This window comes from Anopheles moucheti, chromosome 3 (genome assembly GCF_943734755.1).
Source record: "Anopheles moucheti chromosome 3, idAnoMoucSN_F20_07, whole genome shotgun sequence".
NCBI lineage: Eukaryota > Metazoa > Arthropoda > Insecta > Diptera > Culicidae > Anopheles > Anopheles moucheti.
Window position 1 is genome coordinate 29,460,459 of NC_069141.1, and position 19,997 is coordinate 29,480,455.

The following is a 19,997-nucleotide window of genomic DNA, read 5'->3' on the forward strand; positions in this document are numbered from 1 at the left end:
AACCCCCAGGCGCATAAACTTAATCCCAAATCGATAACGGTCGATGTGATGTCGAAGCATATAAAGTTGCGGCCCCCGAACAAGCGTACGAGAGGGCACTACGTACGCTTCAAGCGCACACTGTACACTAATCGAATCGGGTAGTACACATTGTAACCGGGCAATCGTATCTTGCGAGCACCCGAACGGATGTGTTCGTGTGCCAAATGCAGCAGTATCGCATTTTTATTGAGCACTCGAAATATGCATTGGCGCAGTACTAAATTACTGTGTCGTGTCATGCTCCCCCTCTTCCTCCGCGGGGATTTCTGTTTCCGTTCCCCGCAGCCATCGCAGCCTGCAGGCAGCCCTTTACAACGCCGTCCGTGCTGATCCTTTCCATCGCGCTTTTGTCCTACGCGATGCTCTTTTGCCATGTTGCGACGGGCGCCACCCCATACGCGTCCACTTTCACGTGCATTCGTCGGATGCCGCGTGTGTTAACTGTGCGCGCGCTCAAAGGCCTAGATTTTGTGTTCCTTTTGTTGATGCGATGAACAAAAAGGGGTAGAAACGGAGCACCAATTGGGCAAATTCGCACAGACAAAAGGTGATTCTGTGAAGTTTGCATCAGCGCATCAATGGGGACGAGAGCGAAATGTTCTTCTCTGGAGCTTTTCCGACCGAGTTCATCTTCTTTTGGTTGTGCATCATTTGGACGGTTGTGTTTTGCTTTCACAAGTGTTGTGAGCGTGTTAAGTAAGCGTTTTCTATACTTTGCGATGTGAAGTTTAAACATTTTAAATGTGATAAATGAACGACTACTAATAGCAAAAAATAATGCTCCTGTTTGTGCTGTAAGTGCGACATAAACAGAGACTGTTTACTTTTCCTTTCGTGAACTCAAAATGCTCGTGCTCTCATCATAAGGCACCACACACACGCACGGTTGGCGAAAATCCAATTACTCACAGGGCTAAATCCAACCAAAGCCCAGTGTAAATGGCCGTATGCGCTTCATTATGATGTTAAAACGTCCTAGGGGATTTTGAATATAGCGTTTACCTCACCATTTGCCAGCTGTGTGCAGTGAGATTCTATCGTTCTATAAATGGGACCCGGGGTGTTTATCCTTTCAGGACCCAGGAATGAAGTTCACCAGCGAAAAAGTTCTCCCGGACGAGTAATTGCTGCAGTGTAGTTAAGAACTATTGAAGTATATGTTGGAATCAGTGGGACAGTTTTTATAAAAACAGAACAGAACAGAATTTACATTTACTATTTTATTGAGCATAGATTAATTTCAGCAGTACACTTCTACTACGCAGTTAGTTCAAACATCCACTGAACTCTAATTTGACAACTGTCAAGGGGTGCAACTGTAAGGGGTAGGAATATTGCATATACCAACAGTATATGCATAACTTCTTCTTCTTCTTTAAGGAGACTTGTCTAAGCACTTGAAATTCTGGTAGAAATATTATTTAATTTAAAATATATCTCACTTCATTTCTATCTCATCGTAAATCTTTGAAGGTTTTGATCTGCCCATACACAAATAGTTCGTAGAATTCTCCATGCGACCCTGTTTTTCTATTGCCATTGTAACACACCTACGCAATTCAAGTTGAAGATCGTTTGAAGATCGTTCCCCGGCAACTTCCAGTGAAGTCAAAGATAGCTCACAACAGAAATGAAGTCATTCCGCACCAGGCGTCTCCATCTCCGTCTCGTACGGCAGTCCAGTGCCTGGGACCCAACCAACCAGAAAAGAGATACATTTCTGAGGACCGAAATAAAAAAAAACACACACACATTTTTCTTGTATCTTGCTTCGGTTGTTCGGTTGCTCAATTCCTCCACTCGCCAACCACCACACTGGTGGAATGTGTCGTGCTGAAAATGATTCTTAATTAATCACAAACACGAGAAGAAAGCAGATCCCGTTGGAATGAAAATGGACGATTATTGCCACACGGTCGCGTAGGCCGAAGTTTGGTTTGTTTGTTGTAGGTTCCATCCGTGTTTTCCCCCCTCATTCCTCATGGTAAATAAAGCAATCTTACGCCTTTGGGCCTTGGAATAGACGGACCACTTTTCCGTAATTTTGTTCCCATCCTGTGTTGTGTTTGGTGGAAGTGATTTTTCTTCGGTTTTTCTTTTCATTGGAACATGTCAGCCAGTACGAGGTGAGAATTAATCAATGGCGGTATGGATATATTTTTAGTTGCACTGTTTAGGATATACTTCATCACAATAACAAAATTTTGACGTTATTTTTTAAACCCCAATTTTGATGCTATATTCTCTAAAGCTTGTTGTTTACTACAAAAATGAATAAACACACATGCGACGAGGGAGATGTACATATTAATTCCACAAATTTTATACTATTCTTCAATGCCCCAATCCTTTCAATGGGGAGCGTTTGTTTGCTTTGTATTTATAACCGCCAGAAAGTCAAAGGATAGAGAACCGCGCTAATGATGCACGGCGCAGCGTGTCATTAAAATGTTTGCCTTTAGTGTTTCTGCCAGTGATTTTAAAGAGGTCTCGTCACCCTGTCACGGGGAAACAGATATCCCTTCTTCAACTTTCGCACACTGTCGTGTTTCGTCAACTTTTCCTATTTTTTCCACTTCGGGTCGCTTCAGTTCGCATTCGATATGCCGATTGGAATGCCGGTGCCGGTGCGAAGAAGTGGGTGAAGAAGAAAAAGCGCTAACCATCCGTGTGTACCCCGGTGCCATTTAACCTTGAAATTAAATCACTTCCATGTATCCAGTGGCAGTGAAGTGAAGTAGAGTGGCTCGCGTACAAAGCCTGCCTCCGCACGGTAGACACTCACGGAGCGGCGGCACTGCTTAGACGACAGACAAGTGTCACCAAGTCGGCGAGGTGCGAGTGTATAACGCGGTCAATGTCGATGGCGCGGCGCGACAGTGTGTCATTCCGCTCGCGCGAACCTGCTGCTTACTCAAACATGTGCGGGCGGGCGCGCTCGTTCGTGTGCGTTTCGTATTGTACAAGGGTGGAAGGGTTGTTGAGAGATAAATCGTAGTTCGACCAACCGCCTCCTAAATGGTCTCTTCTGGGGCTACACCGAGGCGATCAAAAGCGGATCCGTGTTCAAAGGAGTGAGGAGCCAAATTTGTAAAAACCCGGTCACTCGATCTAGCGGGCAATTGGATTTGTTTTTGTTTTTACAATACGAGGTACCGTGTTGTGGATGCGATGAAACAGTCCAACCAAACCTTTCGAAGGCATGAATCACAACGTCTTAGTTTAGTGTTCTTTAGCGGAACACGAGATGATTACAACGATTGTCTTATCTCCGTCGTTGGAAGGGTTCTGATGAAATAGGGCTAATCTTCGATAGGAATTGTAAAACAATAATTTGATCTGTAAGAAAAAGGTAATGAAGATGCAATCATGCAACGTGATCATAATTCACGATCGGTTGTTAGAACAGTGCAGGGTTTCTCATATTAGATATTCAAATGTCAATACAAAATAGAACATGGCCGGACTGGAATTCTGAGAACTCGTATCAGACTATGCGCATTTCGAATAACTTATTTTGTTTTGTAGAAATGTTATTCTAATGTGTTACATATAGTGTAAATTTAATCAATTGCAATATTGCAACATTAACATACCTTCGGAGAATCTCGCTTAAATATCTCAGCTGAACATAGCTGGCGGTGACGTATATTTTCGCAACACACCCCGATAGCTGTAACTTAGTGAGATATTGAACACGCGGTCGCTTGATCCGAAAATGTTCTCTCGAAGGCGCGAAAACGGTCTCCCGCCAAGCGTGCGCCCAGCATAGAATGCGTGAGTGACCCAGAAGTGTTTTTGTGTGTTGGTAAGTTATGCAAAATCCTTCAAAATAGTGTCGAAATCTCGATTGGCTGCGAAGAATTCTAACCCAGCTGTGAGGAACGCAAAGTGATCCAAACCTCCAGGACGGGTTTCTCTCGTTTTTGTTATTTTCCAACATATTTTTCTGAGCCTGAGGTCTCTGTTTAGCAAATAAAGAACCATGCTACCGCGTGTATCGCAAGTGCCAAAACGCAGGCAAACTGTTTCGTCATCACACCGCGATAGCCGAGGGTATGAACACGCGAGCATTGCTGTATCGTGGCTGTGCGTAGACGAAGGAACTCAAACATATTTCCGTTCAAGTCATGATAGTTGGCTGTTGTACGCAGTGAAGTACCGTGCTACCTGTCTAATACACTGGTACCTCCCTCAGCTATTTGCAGTGTCAGGGTCAGACACTTCCGCTTGCCATTCGCAACGTTTTGAACTGCGCCATCCGTCAGACCACTCGTTCGCGGCCAGAGCAACCACCGAAACGAATGAGAGAACGTGTGAGAGATTGCTTACTTGTTCAATAATCGGTCAGTTATGTACGCCATGGTAGCGGAACAAGTTACACATGGAGGGAAACAAACACGGGGCGGTGAGCAAAACAAGATAAGAGAGTCATGCGCTCAGCGCGATTCCTCTCCAAAGCCGGTGTTAAGTGTGAGGCCGCGCCGGTATTGCGCGGTAAGACCACGCAGTAGCAAACGTTCACCACGCAACTAGGGGTGCTAACTCGCGGATCGTATGTGTGTGTTTTGATGTGTGGTGGGTCAGGCCAACGCATCAGTCATACCAAGACCGCGTGGTTCCGCGTGGAAAACAGCAGCATCCGCCTTTGTTGCAGCTTTGTTTGAACTGCTGTGCGGGCGTTATTGTGGCCACTGGCGAACGATCACTCTGATCGTAACGGTCCCAAGTGGCGGTGTAACGGCAGATCTTCATCACCTTTCTTCGTCCGCATTACGGCAGGTCACAGTTGCTAGACGACGCGCCGGCGTGAAGCTGATCTGCTTGGTCTTCTCGCGGCTAGCGCTACGTGAACTCTTTCGCGGGTGGTTACGCGAAACCGTCCAAGGGCCGTATTTTTGCACCGAATATTTTCAAACAGCGCGGTTCGATAATATGGTCGAAAGCATTCTTAAAATACTCGTCACGCTGCTGTACTCCTGCTGTGCATGGTTGCTGCAAAGTGTAATAAATGAAATAATTTTTTTCTCTCTAATTTAATTTTATGCTTGTGCCACGAAATTCGTTCATTTATGCCGTACCTGTTGTTGGATGAGACACGTAGTAACTGTTTGTTTTTGATACAATTTTAGATTACAACGAAGTTTGCCACCATAATGGACTTCAAGCAAAACGGGTCAGCTGGATCATCACAACAGCAGCCACAACAGCAACAACCCCACGTTGGTGGCGTCCTGTACGGTAGCGATGCTCGCAACGGAAATGCATCTGTACGTCTACAATCGTTAAAGCAACACCAACCGCTACCCATGGCGACGGGAACGAATGGTACCTTACCCGGGAATCCATCGTCCAGCGCTCCACCACCATTACGGCGCAGATGTCGCAGTGAAAGTCTTCCAATGGCACCGCTGCTGTACGGTACCGCTGATCAATCGCCGCAACCAGGCTTTGGTCGATCGAAAAAGGTTCTCCAAGGCCAATCGCACCAACCTAGTCTAAGTCACCATAAGCAAAAGTTCCCTGGTACCGGTAGCACATCGATGGCACTGCACGATCATCCGGTTTCGGCTACACCGGGCGGTCTGTACATCGAATCGTTCTCTCTGCAACAACAACCTCATCCCGGCCATCGCCGTGTACTGCCCCTTGCAACCCACGATCTGCTCCCGACGATCGCAACGAATTCTTCCCACGGCACCGCCACCAACAACGGCCAGCAGCAGTCGAAGGAAAATGTCGCACAAAATCATCTGTTTGGCGGTGGTGTTAATGCGAAGGATGTGTACACGAGTGAGCTGGATGGGTTGCGAAAGGATCGCCGGAATGGTGGTTACTACGTGCCAAACGAGTGGCAGCTTGAGTCCCGGTTTGCCCGCAATCTTGAGGCCAACTTTGCAACCCGTGCGACCATCCTGGAGCGCAGCGGACGGAAGCTACGGGCTCGAAGCGAATCGGAACCGCAGGAATTTCTATACCACAGTGCCCACAGAAATGGTGGCTTTAGTGCCGGTAGCAGCAGTCTGCTGATAGGCCAGCGGACATCCGCTTCCGGGCAGCAGCAGCGACACAGTCGCGATGTAAGTATCATGATATGTGAGAGAGACGCTCGGAAGCGTTTGTATCATATTACATTGTCATTGTTTGCAGACCACACTGAAAAGAACACGCGATACCATCTCGCCAACGCTTGAAGCGGACGAATCATTCGATATGCTTACCGGAGACGATCAACAGCTAGCAGGTGGAAGTGGATCTTTATCGTCATCGACAGCCGTAAACTGCCAGAAAGATTCACCTCCTTCTAAAATGGTGAATGCAACGGAAGAGATGGATGTTAGCACGGATCATCCATTAACATCCGTAAGGTTCGTAGGGTCTACCGTACAGCGTAATAAATCTTCCAAAGGTTTGTCGGTCGTTACCGCTGTGCAATTACGTTCGTCCAAGGTCACTGTGCGTGCAAATCGTGTTGGAATCAACAGGCTAAAGCCGAAACTAGCAAGTATGCTAACCAGCACGGGTGTAGTCGGCACGGCGGTAGCTTCCGACACAAGCCGAAAGTCAGCCTCCCCGCAACCACATGCTCAGAAAGGATCAACTTCTTCGTCCATCATCGGCATCGTGCATAACACGGGAAGTTCTTCGCCAACTCCGTCCGGTGTTTCCATCGGCACGAGCGGTGGAGAATCGGTTCATACGCAGGATCTCGACGCCGAAACAATCGATCAGTCCGACGCGGGTGACGATGACGACGATCTGGACGATGAGTGTAATGGGGAAGATGATGATCTCGATGATGAGATCGCCATTAGTGGCGATGAGGTGCTAGATGATTCGTTGACCGATTCGGAGGACAACTATCGGTCGTATCTGGCAGCAGCCTATCAGAAGCCAAAGTCACACTCCGGCTCACCGTCGCCTTCGCTCGGAAGCAAAACACCGGTCGTCACATCCATTGGCAGCGTGCTCGGTGGCTGTGCTCCGGAAGGCCCGTTGGCACCGAGTTTGTTCCCCTATGTTCCGCCATATCTTACGTTTGCGACACACGACGAGAAAGGGCCACCGATGCCACCCTCCATTCACAAGGTGTTGAAGTGGAAGCTAACGCTAATTACGCCGATTGTAGTCCGCAAGGTGTTGCAAAACAGTGGTTTCCGTTTGTTGAAAAGTAAGTAGCGTATAGTTGTTTGTTTCCGTCCCACATAGACTGCAGATCATCGTGTTCTTATTAATTTCGTTTCATTTTCTCTTTACACAACAGAAACGAACGATTGGGTTGGTATTTGGGGCAGACATATGAAGAGTACACTCTTTAAAACGTTACGACCGTATCAAAAGTTTAACCACCTTCCCGGAAGCTTCCAAATCGGGCGAAAGGATCGCATGTGGCGGAATTTGCAAACGCAGATGAACCGCCACGGGAAGAAGGAGTTCGGTTTCATGCCTCGTACCTACATCATACCTCAGGATTTGAAAATGTTACGGCAGTTGTGGCCCCGGTACAATCAGCGCAACTGCAAGTGGATTATTAAACCACCAGCGTCGGCCCGTGGTACGGGCATAAAGGTGGTGAATCGTTGGTCCCAAATCCCCAAGCGGAAGCCATTGATTGTGCAACGGTATATCGAGCGACCGTTGCTGATTAACGGCAGCAAGTTCGATCTGCGGTTGTACGTGCTGGTAACTTCGATGAACCCGCTCCGGGTGTACATGCACACGGACGGTTTGGCACGGTTCGCGTCGGTAAAGTACAGCGAAAAGTCGGAAACGCTGAACGATCGTTACATGCATTTAACGAACTACAGTATTAACAAACTGTCGAACAACTACAGCCAGAACGAGGATGCCGACGCGTGCCAGGGTCATAAATGGACGATCAAATCACTTTGGAGCTACTTTGCCGACCAAGGCATTAACGTCGATCGGTTGTGGAGTGCGTTACGTAATCTGGTCCTTCGGACCGTCCTTGCCGGCGAGTGTTCCATTTACGCAATGTCGAAGGTGAATGTGGGAAGCAAATACAATTGCTACGAACTGTTTGGCATCGATGTACTGCTCGATTCCGAGCTTGTGCCGTGGTTGCTGGAGGTAAACATTTCACCCTCACTCCATTCGGCATCATCGTTGGATCTGTGTGTTAAAGGACCGCTCGTAAAGGCACTATTTAACACCGTTATGTATCAGGTACAATAGGAGTTTGCAATTTGGTTTATGCGCAGAAATTAAAATGCTCATCTTGTGCTCTAGGTTCCTCCCAGAATACCAATGGCTGAACAGAAAGAGATACTGAAAGAACAGGGATTGGAAGGACCGCTCTGCTTCGATAAGCGTATCTACACGACCGGATTGTCGAAGACCGAAAGACTGAAACATAATCAATTCATCCAGAAAGACTTGTGCCGGGAAGATGTATGCTGAACTTCATCGAACTCAGCTTCTCAGCCGTGATCTTATATGTTTGTTTTTATTATATTCCTCCAGTACCTTAATTCAATATTAGAAGAATTGACACCTGATGATGTGCGATGTCTGCTGCTAACGGAGGACGAACTAGCTCGCAGTGCTCCGTTGGAAAGGATTCTTCCAGCACCGAACAGCTATCGATACATTGGATTTACCGAACATCCTCGATACTACAATCGTTTGCTAGATGCTTGGGAGCATCGGTACAGCCAAAATCGTTCGGAAGGAATTGCCCTGTTACAGTCGCTATGTGAACGAAAAGTGCATCTGCAGGTACCTCCCAGCACGCTAAAGAAGGTAAGTGTGGTAAAAAAGAATCCAGCACTAGTCCTACTCTACGCTCTCGGAGAAGTATCTGGTGCACACCATATAAATGTGTAACAATTTAAAACGAAATTCAAACTTACCATAAACTTACATTTTAAACTTGCCAAACCAGATCAGATATTTTTCCGATGATGTTTAATCGTAAATGCATACATGCCAACATATTTACAAATTCCACAACACAACAATGCCAAAGTATATTGAAGTAACAAAGACAAACAAGCACGTACGCCCAAGTGCAACAGCCTTTCCATACACATACCATTGAGCAGCTAATCCAAACACATTAGTCAGCACAAGCACTACACATATATGAAGCACTACTATTTTCACTAAAACGATGCAACATCGGTTTATCACCTCCAGCATAAGATCCAGCATCTAAAATATGATGTTGTACATCTGCTTCCTTGCATCGCTCAGCAGTGACACTCTGAACAATAGACTTTCAGACACTCCACCTTCATACATTCCTTTCTTTCTCATTGTTGTAAAGGTTCTTTACACGAAGTTATATCGACTTATTGCTCTTACACAATTTATCTACTTTATTCTAGTTCTTGAGATATCTTTCTATAATATTCCACATATTTACTCTTGTTGCGTTTTATTTTTCTCTTAAAAAAAAAATCTTGTTATACTTCACTGTTTATTATATTCTCTTACACAAACATGTACATATGTAAAGCAACTCAGTTACACTCAACTTCTCCTCAGCAATGCTGTATCTCGTTCCTTTACTCTATACCGAACACTATAGTACCAAAATTGTCAAAATCAAACAATCGAAATTACTACTTTTACTAAACCTTTCTTTTTCTCTCACTGAATCCTATCGATTAATGGGGTCCTCCACCTTCTCTGCTCTTGTTGGCGACGAATCGAATGTTTTTTGCTATTGTTGCACTGTGATTGCGTTTATCCATTAACCGATGCGCAAACGTATTAATTAAATGGCTAAATGTTTCATAAACTGCAAAAACGATAAAAACGTCATATGCTCGATCGATCGAAACCATATGTCACAAAATATGAGCACAGGATATTTGGTCAGCATTCCGAGCTGCGTACTGGCGTTGTCGAACGATACAGGGTCGTAAGTGTGACATCATCTTTTTTTTCTAGGTTGCTTTTGATTTTTGGCATCTTTTGTTGAAATGTTTTTTTTTTTATTTTTCTCTTTTGTTTCAAATTTGTTTTCACTCCTATGCCTTATTATTTTGTGCTCCGCGAACATTTTTGCGTTGTTATTGTTCCACTTGTTTTGGTTTTGTTTTCCATTGAAATGGATTTGCTTTAACAAGCGTTATCGTTTTTCTTTCATTTGCTTTGTCCAACATTTTGAAAGTAATTTTTTGATAACCAAATGATGTGTTATAACTGTCGAATTAAATTGTTCTCGCCCTAGGAAGCGTAGTGTTGCGTTATATAATTCTTGTTTCCATATATATTTGAAACTTGTTTGAATTGAAATAGACGCCCGAAGTGTTTCTTATCGTATCAGCAAGCTTACGTTTGCAAATTTACCAATGTTTCTATAGACTTTAATTGTTGATTTAAGATAGATCATTGCTAGTATGAATGAGTTGCCAAGATATTAAACATTGTAGTGTGGAGTTCGAGGTGAAAGTAAAGCATTTCAATTAATTAATATTTTATGCTGATATGGTATTTAGCGGCACCAGAGAATAGTGTTTAGTTCCTCTGGTAATCTTCTTTAGATGTTTTACTATCTTATTCCTCTTTATTCCTCAGATACTGCGCTAGCTTACATTGAATCGATTGCCTTTACCTTACATAATAACATAATGTGATATTAAACTCCAACAGTTTACACTGCTGCAACATCTAAGTTCGTCGAAACAATTGTAATATTCATTATTTACAATTCCAAAAACAAAGCTGTGTGTTGTTACGTTTCATCATTATTTTTATTTGTTGTTCATCTATTGTCAATTCATCTATTAGACTTTGAATCCTGCGGTCTACTAAAGCCTTGTCGTTGATGAACGATTTCTTCTTTTTTTCTTTTTATCTGAATTGCTTTTCTACAATCAATCTGCTCCTATAGGCGATCGAAGATATCATCGAATCGATCAATAACGGTGGTAACAATATTTGGGGTGTTCCAAATCCCTACTGAGATGTTTCCCGTCTTCATCCCATACCACCCTCTAGAAACTGTGATGGGATCTCAGTTTTCTATGTTGTTATGTTTCCTATTTTTGAATAATCCCTGCAACACAGTACTATGTCGACCCTTCGCCCGTTCCGATTACGAACAATATTTCCTTTTGTCCTTCCCGAGAGTATCTTCTCGATCAGGTAATATCGATCGTGTAATGTTAGCCATTGGTAGATGCAGTGAATAATACCCGAATAGCCAATACATCGATGTCTCTAATGTGTCCTCGTTTTGTATTAATCTGTTTCGTTCCATTTACATTCTCTGGTAATCGTTCGGAAACGTTAGAAACTTTCGATAAAAATAGTTGTTATCGACTAATATTATAGAAGTTATTCGGCGGAATTCAATAGAAAGTTTAAATGGTTCGTTACTATATGGTTTCGTAGCCATTTGCATCTCTTCCTAGATTTTCTCATTGGTCCGTATTCAGCCTATAGTGCAGTTAGCTATATTCATTACTCGGTTAGGAAATCAAAAATGTCGTATGTCGTTGAGCAGATACGAACATTAGTTTTACGGGAGTGTTCTGTTGAAGTAACAGGTAATGTGGAACAATAACAAAGTAATGCTTTTGTCCAAAATCTAAACGACGTGCGATCTAAACAAAACATTTTCAACATGTGCTTAACCTGTTTTTGGGCCGATGCTTTTACCATTTAACAGATCCATTATTTAACGTCGATCGAAATCGACAAGGCACGGGCTTAACAACACACCAGTTCTAGTTTTGAATCTCGCCTGGACCAAGCCCCATACATACCTACGGATGTAGTTTTGAACGTTTAATCCAAAATCGGGCTGTAGTTGTCACTAAAAATAGGGTAATTGTTAATATTTAAAGTTTCAATAACCGTTAATTCTGTCTAGAACATGCTACGTGCCGTTTTGTTACTATGGAGTAAGAAAGATTGCCCAAACAAAGCGGTCAATTATTGTACTTTGTAGTCAGTTAAAATGTATTGTTAATAATCCGTTGTTGTTGCACATACCTTACTTCAACAGAAAAGCTGTATAGTTTCTTTTTGTGTCCTGCATTCTTCATCTACCACATTTTCCAAACATAGTGACAGTAGCTTTCTTCTTCTAACATAATGTCTCACATCAAACATGTATCGTTGCGTTCCGATCATATCTTTATCCATGTCATAGATCGAACTCCAGACAAACCTAATTGATCGATGTTGTGAACATATTCTAAGTGGTGGTTACTTTTCCCTTACTAGCGCACCCATTCACTGACCCATCAGTCGCTCTTATTCTCTTACCTAGTGATTTTGGAATATACCATTTATCGTACTACCCATCCATCATGCTAGGACTGTTTGTGTCCTTTTTGTCATTAAACTGTTGTTGATATATTAAAAAGAAAGAATTTCGACAAATCGTAAAGCTCATCCGTAGTTCACTGTTAGCGGATGTCGTATGTTCATGTTCTAATATGGTTTCCGTTTTCCCTTTTCTTTCTCTTTTTTGCGTAACCTTCCTCCATGCCCTGTGTGGGACTATCATATTGACAGGACTGCAACAATAAACCACAAACGGATAGTACAAACAGCGAAAACGGTTCTCAGGACAGTGGTGTCCATACGGATCAAACCAGCCTGTCAGAGCTACCATCGCAAGAGTCCTCCTCCATGTATCAGTCGCAGGAATCGATCGACCAATTGCCTGAGGATACGCCACGCCGCAAGGCTACCACCACCAATGGCACGACCGAACCAACAATGAATGACGATTCTATCGTTGTCACAGCTCAGCCCATTGTAATCCGTGCCATTTACCCGCCAGGCAGTGATAATCTGCTGACTACGCAAACGATCGAAGTGCCGGTAATGGTCGGCGCAACTGCAAACCATGCTACAGCTATCGGCGCCCGTATGACTGATACGGCGACGAGCGGAGCGGATTCTCAAACAGCACCGGGCGTGCTAGACGATAGTGACAACATTCGGCTGGAAGACAAAATTAAACTTATCCTAGATGGCGCGTTGCTGCTGAAGCAACAAGAATGTGGAGGTGATACGGAAAATACGATCATAGTGCAGGAATAGTTACTACCAGAGCGCGTAGTAACGATGGTGTTAATGTTGGTAGCAGATTCGTTGGTGTTTTTCCTTAAGTTCGTTCGAACCATTTTTGCATGCTTGTTAAACTACAATCTGTGTTCAAAAATAATATGCTCACCGTTTACCTCTGTTGGTTTTTGTTTGGTACGCGTAGTGTAGATACACGATTCATATGAACGGTATCCTTTCGTTGATGATAGCAGAAGAAAAGCTTTGTGATCCGAACTGTGGAACGCGTCTTCTTGTAGCATGAATCTGCCTATACACTTAACAAATGATTCTGCTAAACGAATGTAAACATCAAACAAAACATAACTTTTTTCGTTGAAAGCGTAGAGTGATTGAAGCAATGAACGAAACGAAATAGAGGTAACGATTTGAACACGGTGTACATTTACGTTAGGCACCTGTGCAAACAAATCTGATTAGGCTAACTAAAATCGTGAAATAATGCGCTCTTTGACAAGTGCATCACCATATTGTGTTGAATAATGAGTGTAGCGGAAAAACGACAAAGCTCGTTAAAAGTACACGGATTAAGTACATTGCCCTAAAAAAAGGAAAAAGTTACAATTTAAGTCTAAACAGTGTGCGTGGAACGGGTGACATTTTTATCGCACGGTACTACGCTGCTGGTGGTTCAAGGAATTGCGCTCCTTCGTACATTAATTCTAGAAGCGTGTTTAGTGTTAAACCGTTATGCAAAACGTAGGTACGAGCGATAGGTTCAGTTGCAAAACGGAACGCTTAAACGTAAGTTATCAAAGTAAAGACACGGAATGTAAAACTTGATTTATGTGGTAAGTGATTGAAAACATGATAAAAACAAGAAAATGTGCTTTTCCTTCTACTGTGATGAATCCGAATAAAATGCTGGTCGATTGTTTACTAAGCTGTACTTTTAGGTTCGGATAATGCAAATATTTACGTAACAACCTAGTGGGTCAGAGTACTTTCTTGTATCAACCGTCAACGTATCAACGTATCCCCTTCCTTCTGGTAAATGTCCGTTAACAGGTCATATCAGTATAGGACACCTCTACTAAATTGGTTAGAATTTGGTCAATATCTAATTGATTTTCAATTTTCTACAAATCGAGATTTTTCCGTGCATTCCTGTGTGTTTAATCCATTGGTAAGCTGCTAGACAATAGACCCGTAAGGACAATGACCAAATGACCAATAACTCTCAAGGATTCCATTTCCACCTTCAACAGGAAACTGAACCGAATGAAAGCATGAAAAGTGTGTTTAATCAAATTTGTTTCCTTCTTACAGATCATAATAATTAAACAGATATGCGCTCCGATAAAGAGTAGTGCCAGTCAACTATTATTTGGTAAAACGAAACAAGCCCTGTAATGTTTATACAGTACATATCTTGATATTCCAACAGGTGAGTAAGCTTATATAAATATGTTTTAACTAAACGAGAGTCGCTTATCGCAAACAAAACTCTTCATTTGCACTAATCTGTTGATGAAACGTTTTCCTTGTTGCGCGTCTTTCTTGTGCTGGCCAGTGCAGTTTTCTTAACACTCGCTTGCTTGGTGGTACTATTCTTCATCCGTAGCATTTTGTTCTCATCCGCACATTTGTTCGTAATCACCGCCCGCACATGGCTTTCGTCTATGGTGAACTTTTGCCTGATAAACTCTATAACATCAGCCACTATGTTCGGATCAAGCCGTCCCTTGACCGGTTTATCGGTGAATGAAAGATGCGACGGACAGGGTCGTCCGCTGAGCGAGTGCGTTGCCAACACATTCCGTGGGATTACTGCCTGCAATAACTTACGCGTCGCATACTTGTAACTCACCCATTTGATGTTCTCAAGCACGGTGCTACACACCATCGTGTTGTTGCTTCCAATCGCTACCATCCTTGTGCTGGACATAGTTGTAACATTTTTCCCTTGTTTTTGGTTGTTGTTCCTTTCATTCTCCTGCATGGAATCGTCCCAATCATTATTTATCAATTCGTGTACCATCTTTGCTGAGTTTGAGTGGGTTTGGTTCGTGCTTAATACAACGGTTTCATCGTGTTTTTTGACCTCTAACATGGAAGTTTTTGATGTTACTTCCGACGATTTGTCCATGGGTTGGGATATGGTGCTACTTCTGGTGGGGTAATCTAGTGTTTGAGTTCTATTGTTGTTGGAAGACGTCCAGCTATGGTTACTGTTGCTGGTTTGCTGTTCTTCTGCTATGGTGTCGTCATGCGTTTTCCATTGTTGGTCGGAGTCGATTACGCTGTTCATCACAAGATGGTCCCCGTTGGAAGTCTCGTATGAGTCTATGACCATGGTGTTTGACCCCACACCAGGCTCCGATGAATATTGTTCAACAACCTCCTCTATCAATATATCGCCCGATGAAGACTGAGTAGCTTGCGATTCGGGGTTCGCTTTCGATGGAGTGGTGTGCTTCGTTTCAGCCACACGTTTTTGAACGTTCCGTAGCATTTCGTGTTGCTCGGAAATCTTCTCCTGAAGTTCGTGCAAAAGCTTCCGATTGTACTCACTCTCCATCCGATATCCCTTTTGCTCCGCCATTACGCTCTCGAGGTACGACAAAATACGCACGAACTTTGCGTCGTAAGATGCAGTTACATCGGATGATGCACCGGTGGTTTGTGTTTGCTGATCAAAGGTCATCGGTGGCGCCGGTTTGGTTGCAGAATCGCTTCTATTGAATCGTGCGGCCGCTGGCTTAAGCGGTGGCAATACCTTCTGGTAGGAAATGTCGCCATTAAACGAATGTCTAGTTTCTTCTTGTACTGCTCCCTGAACGCACGCAGATGACACCCTGGCTTCAATTTCCTTCACCGAGCTAGATGAACCAGAATCGCAGCGCTGCCGTTTAGTGCTCGTGATCTGCAATATTGTGAGGTATTATTAGAATGTGTTTCTCTAGTTGCAAAGCAGTTTACCTTACATTTTCTGGTGACGTTGGAATTGTATTCTGCTGCGATTGCATTGTAACTGCCTGAGAAGCTCTGCCATACTGCTTTAGTGTTGGCATTCCCAGCTTTCGATAAGGCTGTGTCTGTGGGATTGATTTGGCAATTAAATTGTTGGCGGCCATCATTCTCAGCTCGTGCAGCTCCGTTTCGAGAAATTGTCTATCCTCTGCAAGAAAACAAATCAAACATCAATTAACCTGATGATGAATCTGACCAATCTTTCGTTAAACGTTTTGCAGTAACTTCATAGTAGTTACCTGATATGATCACGATCGTTGCTGGCATAATGTATCTGCCCCGTAGCACGTGAATTAGCTTCCCGGTGTATAGAGCCGAGTCTCTCATCTGCTGGCCATTCTCCTCATCTGATCGACTGTTTTCACGTGAAATTTCAACGATCTGCGATGAGTTTATCACGGTGTACGAACTCGGTTCCCCGTTTGAAGTTTCCCATTCGATCAAAGCCCAACAAGGCGATGGTTGTGTACGCTTCAACGATTCCTCGTTCTTAAGCAGGGTGGAAGGTTGGGCCTGTGAGTGGTGGTGTTGCTGATATTTGGATACGGCCCGACTCTCGACTGGAACACTGCTAGATGTGACGATTGTACCACTTGAATCAACAGATTCAACAAAACTCCCGGTATTTGGATGAATCACGCTGGAACACGTACTGACGCTCCTTGACTGATCCATCTCACCGTTGTACGAAGAGTTCGATATTTCCATTGACGATTGACTAGATGCGTTAATTGTCTGCTGCATTCCAGATTCCGTCGCACCGTAAGGATCACTTTTTATCGAATAAAATGACACTACATCGCCCGATGGTGTGGTATGGATTGAATTTGTTCTCGATTTAAGGCCAGAATGATGGTTTTCCATGTCCGTAAGCCACGTTGTAGTTCCTGATATTTCTCGCTTCACGCCAGCCAAACTAAGAATAATCTGTGGGTTCGTCAGGACGATTCTTTTATTATTACTATCCCTTCCGACTGCACTATGTTAGATACGGCTTCACATACATCTCTCTCTCTCTTTCTCATTCTCTGAAAATGTCCTTGATGGATAACATATGATCATAAAGGGCTACAAAACAAAAAAATCTCAGTTGGAATCCTACAGGAATTGGTAGGGAGAGAGAAACTCACAGGTAGAAAGAAAATACCTAGGGATCTTGGGTTTCAAGCGAAGGGTAGAAAATAAAATCAGAGGGGTCTGTAATTCTCTTTCCTTTATTTCTTTTGAATGCTTTCGTGCAGCAGCAAATGCAGTAAGAATCGTACAGGAATTTTAATGTTAAGGACGCTCGTTTCAGGTATTCATATACGGCATCCCGAATCCCTTGCTTTCAATACATTGGGTAGCTGAACCCTATTGGAAACATAAATTACCTGAACTTCTTTCTCTTTTCCTTAACGCCCTATCCCGTGGCTTCAGTTTATTTGCATGGTTCTATAGGGGAGTGTATGAAAAGCGGGAATAATATTTTCCCATTGGCGAATACTATAACAACCGAAAGGTTGTAAAGCACTTTGAAGAAACGATATTAGTAAATAATAATGAAACCTTCGTTTATAAGCCAATTTCAATATATTTTATATCGAACATCATCATTGTGACTGTACTGACTGCACCATGTGTGACTGTAGCCCTTAGGCTAATTTTCTAGTCAAGTGATAATGCCAGTTTGTTTGGCCAATCATTTTTACAATCACAAATACAAATACAAATTGTTATACCAGTTGTAATACTTGGGAATTTGAACATCCATCACTAAGTAACGAGTAAGCTTATAATGTACGTTTAAAATTATTCTTGGTTCATATGCAGGGCATGGTTTAAAACAACAATTTAATGCTCGGGGGAAAGCTATGTACAGTATTTGTGTGCAATTGTATTGCAGCGGCAGAATAAATCAGTAAAACTCGCCAACAGTTCCTTCGCCTCATCTAATATCATTTACTATACTTTGCGACCACTTCCTTCAGAAGAGCTTGTTGTGAGTGGGATAAATCCTGCCTTTGGCATAGCTCATCTCGGACAGCAACTAGCGATTCGATATCCTTCGCCTGGCAGGAAACGACAAGTGACTTCAGAAGAAACTCAAGATCATCCGGTAGCCTTGTTCGGTCGGGACTCGATTCTCGTTGACCGCCGTCACCGATCGTTGAGTACCGTTCGATAAACTTGTGATCGTAACGCACAGACGGTGGTAGTTGCAGCAAACACAGCAAAAGCAGCCGAGATATTTCGATCCGTTTCATCACGTCCTGGTAGAGCGATTCACACTTGCGCTCGGTAACATCGTCGTAAATTTCAGATAGTTTCTCGAACGCACCGACATAATCACGTGCCGTTAGGTTTTCCTCTGCCGACTGTTCCAGATCCCAAATCCGATGGCAGGGTGAGCTGAAATCGCTCGTCAGTTCCACGTTCGGATGGATTTCCTTCAGCTCTCGGATGATGGCCGCTCCAATCACCGACTTGTCCGGCAGCCGGGAAAGCGCCTGTGAGTAGCAGCGAAAGGCCCCTTCGTGATATGCATGCGAAATGTTTGCGACTCGCATTCGTTCCTGCTTATCGTGAGCGGTACGGAAGGATCGTGCGGCTCGGAGCAGTGCATCTACCTCACCCATATCATTGCCGATCAGTTTCTCACATTTGCTCTGGCCAATGAAGCACTTTGCTGCATATTCTGGTTGGAATGCTTCGTTAAAGCTGTTCGCTAGCGCACCAAACTCCTCCGACACTTCCGATACACTTGGTCCAAAGCGTCTGAAACGAAGAAAACGAGAATGTTTGTTAACATTAATCTGAAAACTGTTTTTCGGCCACTTACTTAATTAAAACGCGCTGTATTTTCTTCAGCTTATTGCATGTCGTTTTGTACTGATAAATCAAATCAGAGCTAGTCATTTTAGTGCTCTGAAATGACCCGATTTGTCCAACTTATTCACTCGCGCTCGTCAATCTGATTGCTTTTTATTTGTTTTTTTCTTACCGTTCGGATGTAAACAAACTGCTGTCATTGGATTTGCCGAAGCAAAACAGAAACGTGCCGAAATTTTGGTGCTCTCCAGTAGAGTTGGAAATATTTGAATAAATTTATGTAAGTATGGTTTTGAGGGTGTTTCTTTACTTTCGAGTAGTAAATGGCGAGGTTTGAAAACATCGCAATTGAACATTCAAGACCATTTTACAACAATATCGAGCTGTGCTAAGTGCCATCATTGTTTATGCAATCTCTTCCATCCAGCAGTCTGATCCACGGGAACAGCAATCGGACCAAAATGCGGCACGCGAAGTTCATCGCACGCACCGTTCTAGTGCAAAATAGCAACGTTGAGGAAGCCTGCCGCGTGTTGAATCGTATTCTTGGTAAAGAGGAGATTTTTGATCAATTCCGGCGTACTCGGTACTACGAAAAGCCTTTCCAGGTACGTACCATCCTTAAGCGTGCAATCTCGCCTTGAAAAGAGTGTCCTAATATGTTTATTTGTGCTTTATTTCAGACTCGACGACGCATTAACTTTGAACGCTGTAAATCCATTTACAATGAGGATATGAATCGTAAAATTCAGTTTGTGCTCCGAAAGAACAGGGTAGAACCTTTTCCTGGATGTAATTAATGGGTGTTAGAGGACGCAAATATATTTGCTATAGTCTGAAGATCTTTGTTATCTTATCCGGCAAAAAAGAAATTGGAAATAGGTTGAATTAAATATTTAAATGTATGTATTCTAGGGTATCTTCTCGATCATTGCTCATTACTCTGAGAACCACTCTTATTGTAAACGGAAACAAAATTAGAGATACTTTATGGATAGACTACTTATATTCTCTATGAAACGAGTGCATAATACATTGAATAAGATCATATTTGCGAGAACGCATATACGATATATCATAAAATTAGGAAATTTTGATATATCCCAGGGAAATCA

General features: G+C 43.3%; 4 protein-coding genes across 6 annotated transcripts; 2 read left to right on the forward strand and 2 right to left on the reverse strand.

The window, feature by feature from the left end:
- Positions 1-4,977: 4,977 nt before the first annotated feature.
- On the forward strand, positions 4,978-13,957 carry LOC128301369 (tubulin monoglutamylase TTLL4-like). The gene is made up of 7 exons (XM_053037812.1): positions 4,978-5,046; positions 5,175-6,122; positions 6,193-7,213; positions 7,307-8,229; positions 8,293-8,454; positions 8,527-8,805; positions 12,541-13,957. Exons 1-7 carry the CDS (start codon positions 4,978-4,980, stop codon positions 13,072-13,074), a joined length of 3,936 nt encoding a protein of 1,311 aa, XP_052893772.1. The 3' UTR covers positions 13,075-13,957.
- A 431-nt stretch (positions 13,958-14,388) lies between these two features.
- On the reverse strand, positions 14,389-16,935 carry LOC128303769 (uncharacterized). Its single transcript, XM_053040830.1, has 3 exons — positions 16,311-16,935; positions 16,026-16,219; positions 14,389-15,964 (listed from the first exon to the last, which is right to left on the reverse strand). Exons 1-3 carry the CDS (start codon positions 16,933-16,935, stop codon positions 14,558-14,560), a joined length of 2,226 nt encoding a protein of 741 aa, XP_052896790.1. The 3' UTR covers positions 14,389-14,557.
- Positions 16,936-17,312: 377 nt separating this feature from the next.
- LOC128305433 (uncharacterized) lies at positions 17,313-19,180 on the reverse strand. Its single transcript, XM_053042873.1, has 3 exons — positions 19,055-19,180; positions 18,893-18,978; positions 17,313-18,828 (listed from the first exon to the last, which is right to left on the reverse strand). The coding sequence occupies exons 2-3, from the start codon at positions 18,967-18,969 to the stop codon at positions 18,009-18,011; spliced, it is 897 nt and encodes a 298-aa protein (XP_052898833.1). The 5' UTR covers positions 18,970-18,978; positions 19,055-19,180; the 3' UTR covers positions 17,313-18,008.
- LOC128305436 (28S ribosomal protein S21, mitochondrial) lies at positions 19,090-19,813 on the forward strand. Of its 3 annotated transcripts, none has more exons than XM_053042877.1 (3): positions 19,090-19,162; positions 19,313-19,490; positions 19,566-19,813. In XM_053042877.1, the coding sequence occupies exons 2-3, from the start codon at positions 19,344-19,346 to the stop codon at positions 19,680-19,682; spliced, it is 264 nt and encodes an 87-aa protein (XP_052898837.1). In that variant the 5' UTR covers positions 19,090-19,162; positions 19,313-19,343; the 3' UTR covers positions 19,683-19,813. The 3 variants fall into 3 exon arrangements, with proteins under 3 accessions (XP_052898837.1, XP_052898836.1, XP_052898835.1); XM_053042876.1 differs by having other exon boundaries at positions 19,091-19,162; positions 19,310-19,490; XM_053042875.1 differs by lacking the exon at positions 19,090-19,162 and having other exon boundaries at positions 19,296-19,490.
- The last annotated feature ends 184 nt before the right edge of the window (positions 19,814-19,997 follow it).

What these genes read in the sequence shown, in the direction of transcription:
- LOC128303769 (XM_053040830.1), bottom strand. Translation starts at nt 16,935, where the DNA reads ATGGAAAACCATCATTCTGGCCTTAAATCGAGAACAAATTCAATCCAT. An exon ending in AACGATCGTGATCATATCAG is followed by an intron (nt 16,220 to 16,310) that starts GTAACTACTATG and finishes GTTTTCTTGCAG; the next exon opens with AGGATAGACAATTTCTCGAA. An exon ending in TTCCAACGTCACCAGAAAAT is followed by an intron (nt 15,965 to 16,025) that starts GTAAGGTAAACT and finishes ACAATATTGCAG; the next exon opens with ATCACGAGCACTAAACGGCA.
- LOC128305436 (XM_053042877.1), top strand. Translation starts at nt 19,344, where the DNA reads ATGCGGCACGCGAAGTTCATCGCACGCACCGTTCTAGTGCAAAATAGC. An exon ending in ACTACGAAAAGCCTTTCCAG is followed by an intron (nt 19,491 to 19,565) that starts GTACGTACCATC and finishes GCTTTATTTCAG; the next exon opens with ACTCGACGACGCATTAACTT.
- LOC128305433 (XM_053042873.1), bottom strand. Translation starts at nt 18,969, where the DNA reads ATGACTAGCTCTGATTTGATTTATCAGTACAAAACGACATGCAATAAG. An exon ending in ATACAGCGCGTTTTAATTAA is followed by an intron (nt 18,829 to 18,892) that starts GTAAGTGGCCGA and finishes TCTTCGTTTCAG; the next exon opens with ACGCTTTGGACCAAGTGTAT.
- LOC128301369 (XM_053037812.1), top strand. Translation starts at nt 4,978, where the DNA reads ATGGTCGAAAGCATTCTTAAAATACTCGTCACGCTGCTGTACTCCTGC. An exon ending in GTGCATGGTTGCTGCAAAGT is followed by an intron (nt 5,047 to 5,174) that starts GTAATAAATGAA and finishes ATACAATTTTAG; the next exon opens with ATTACAACGAAGTTTGCCAC. An exon ending in CTCCCAGCACGCTAAAGAAG is followed by an intron (nt 8,806 to 12,540) that starts GTAAGTGTGGTA and finishes TCATATTGACAG; the next exon opens with GACTGCAACAATAAACCACA.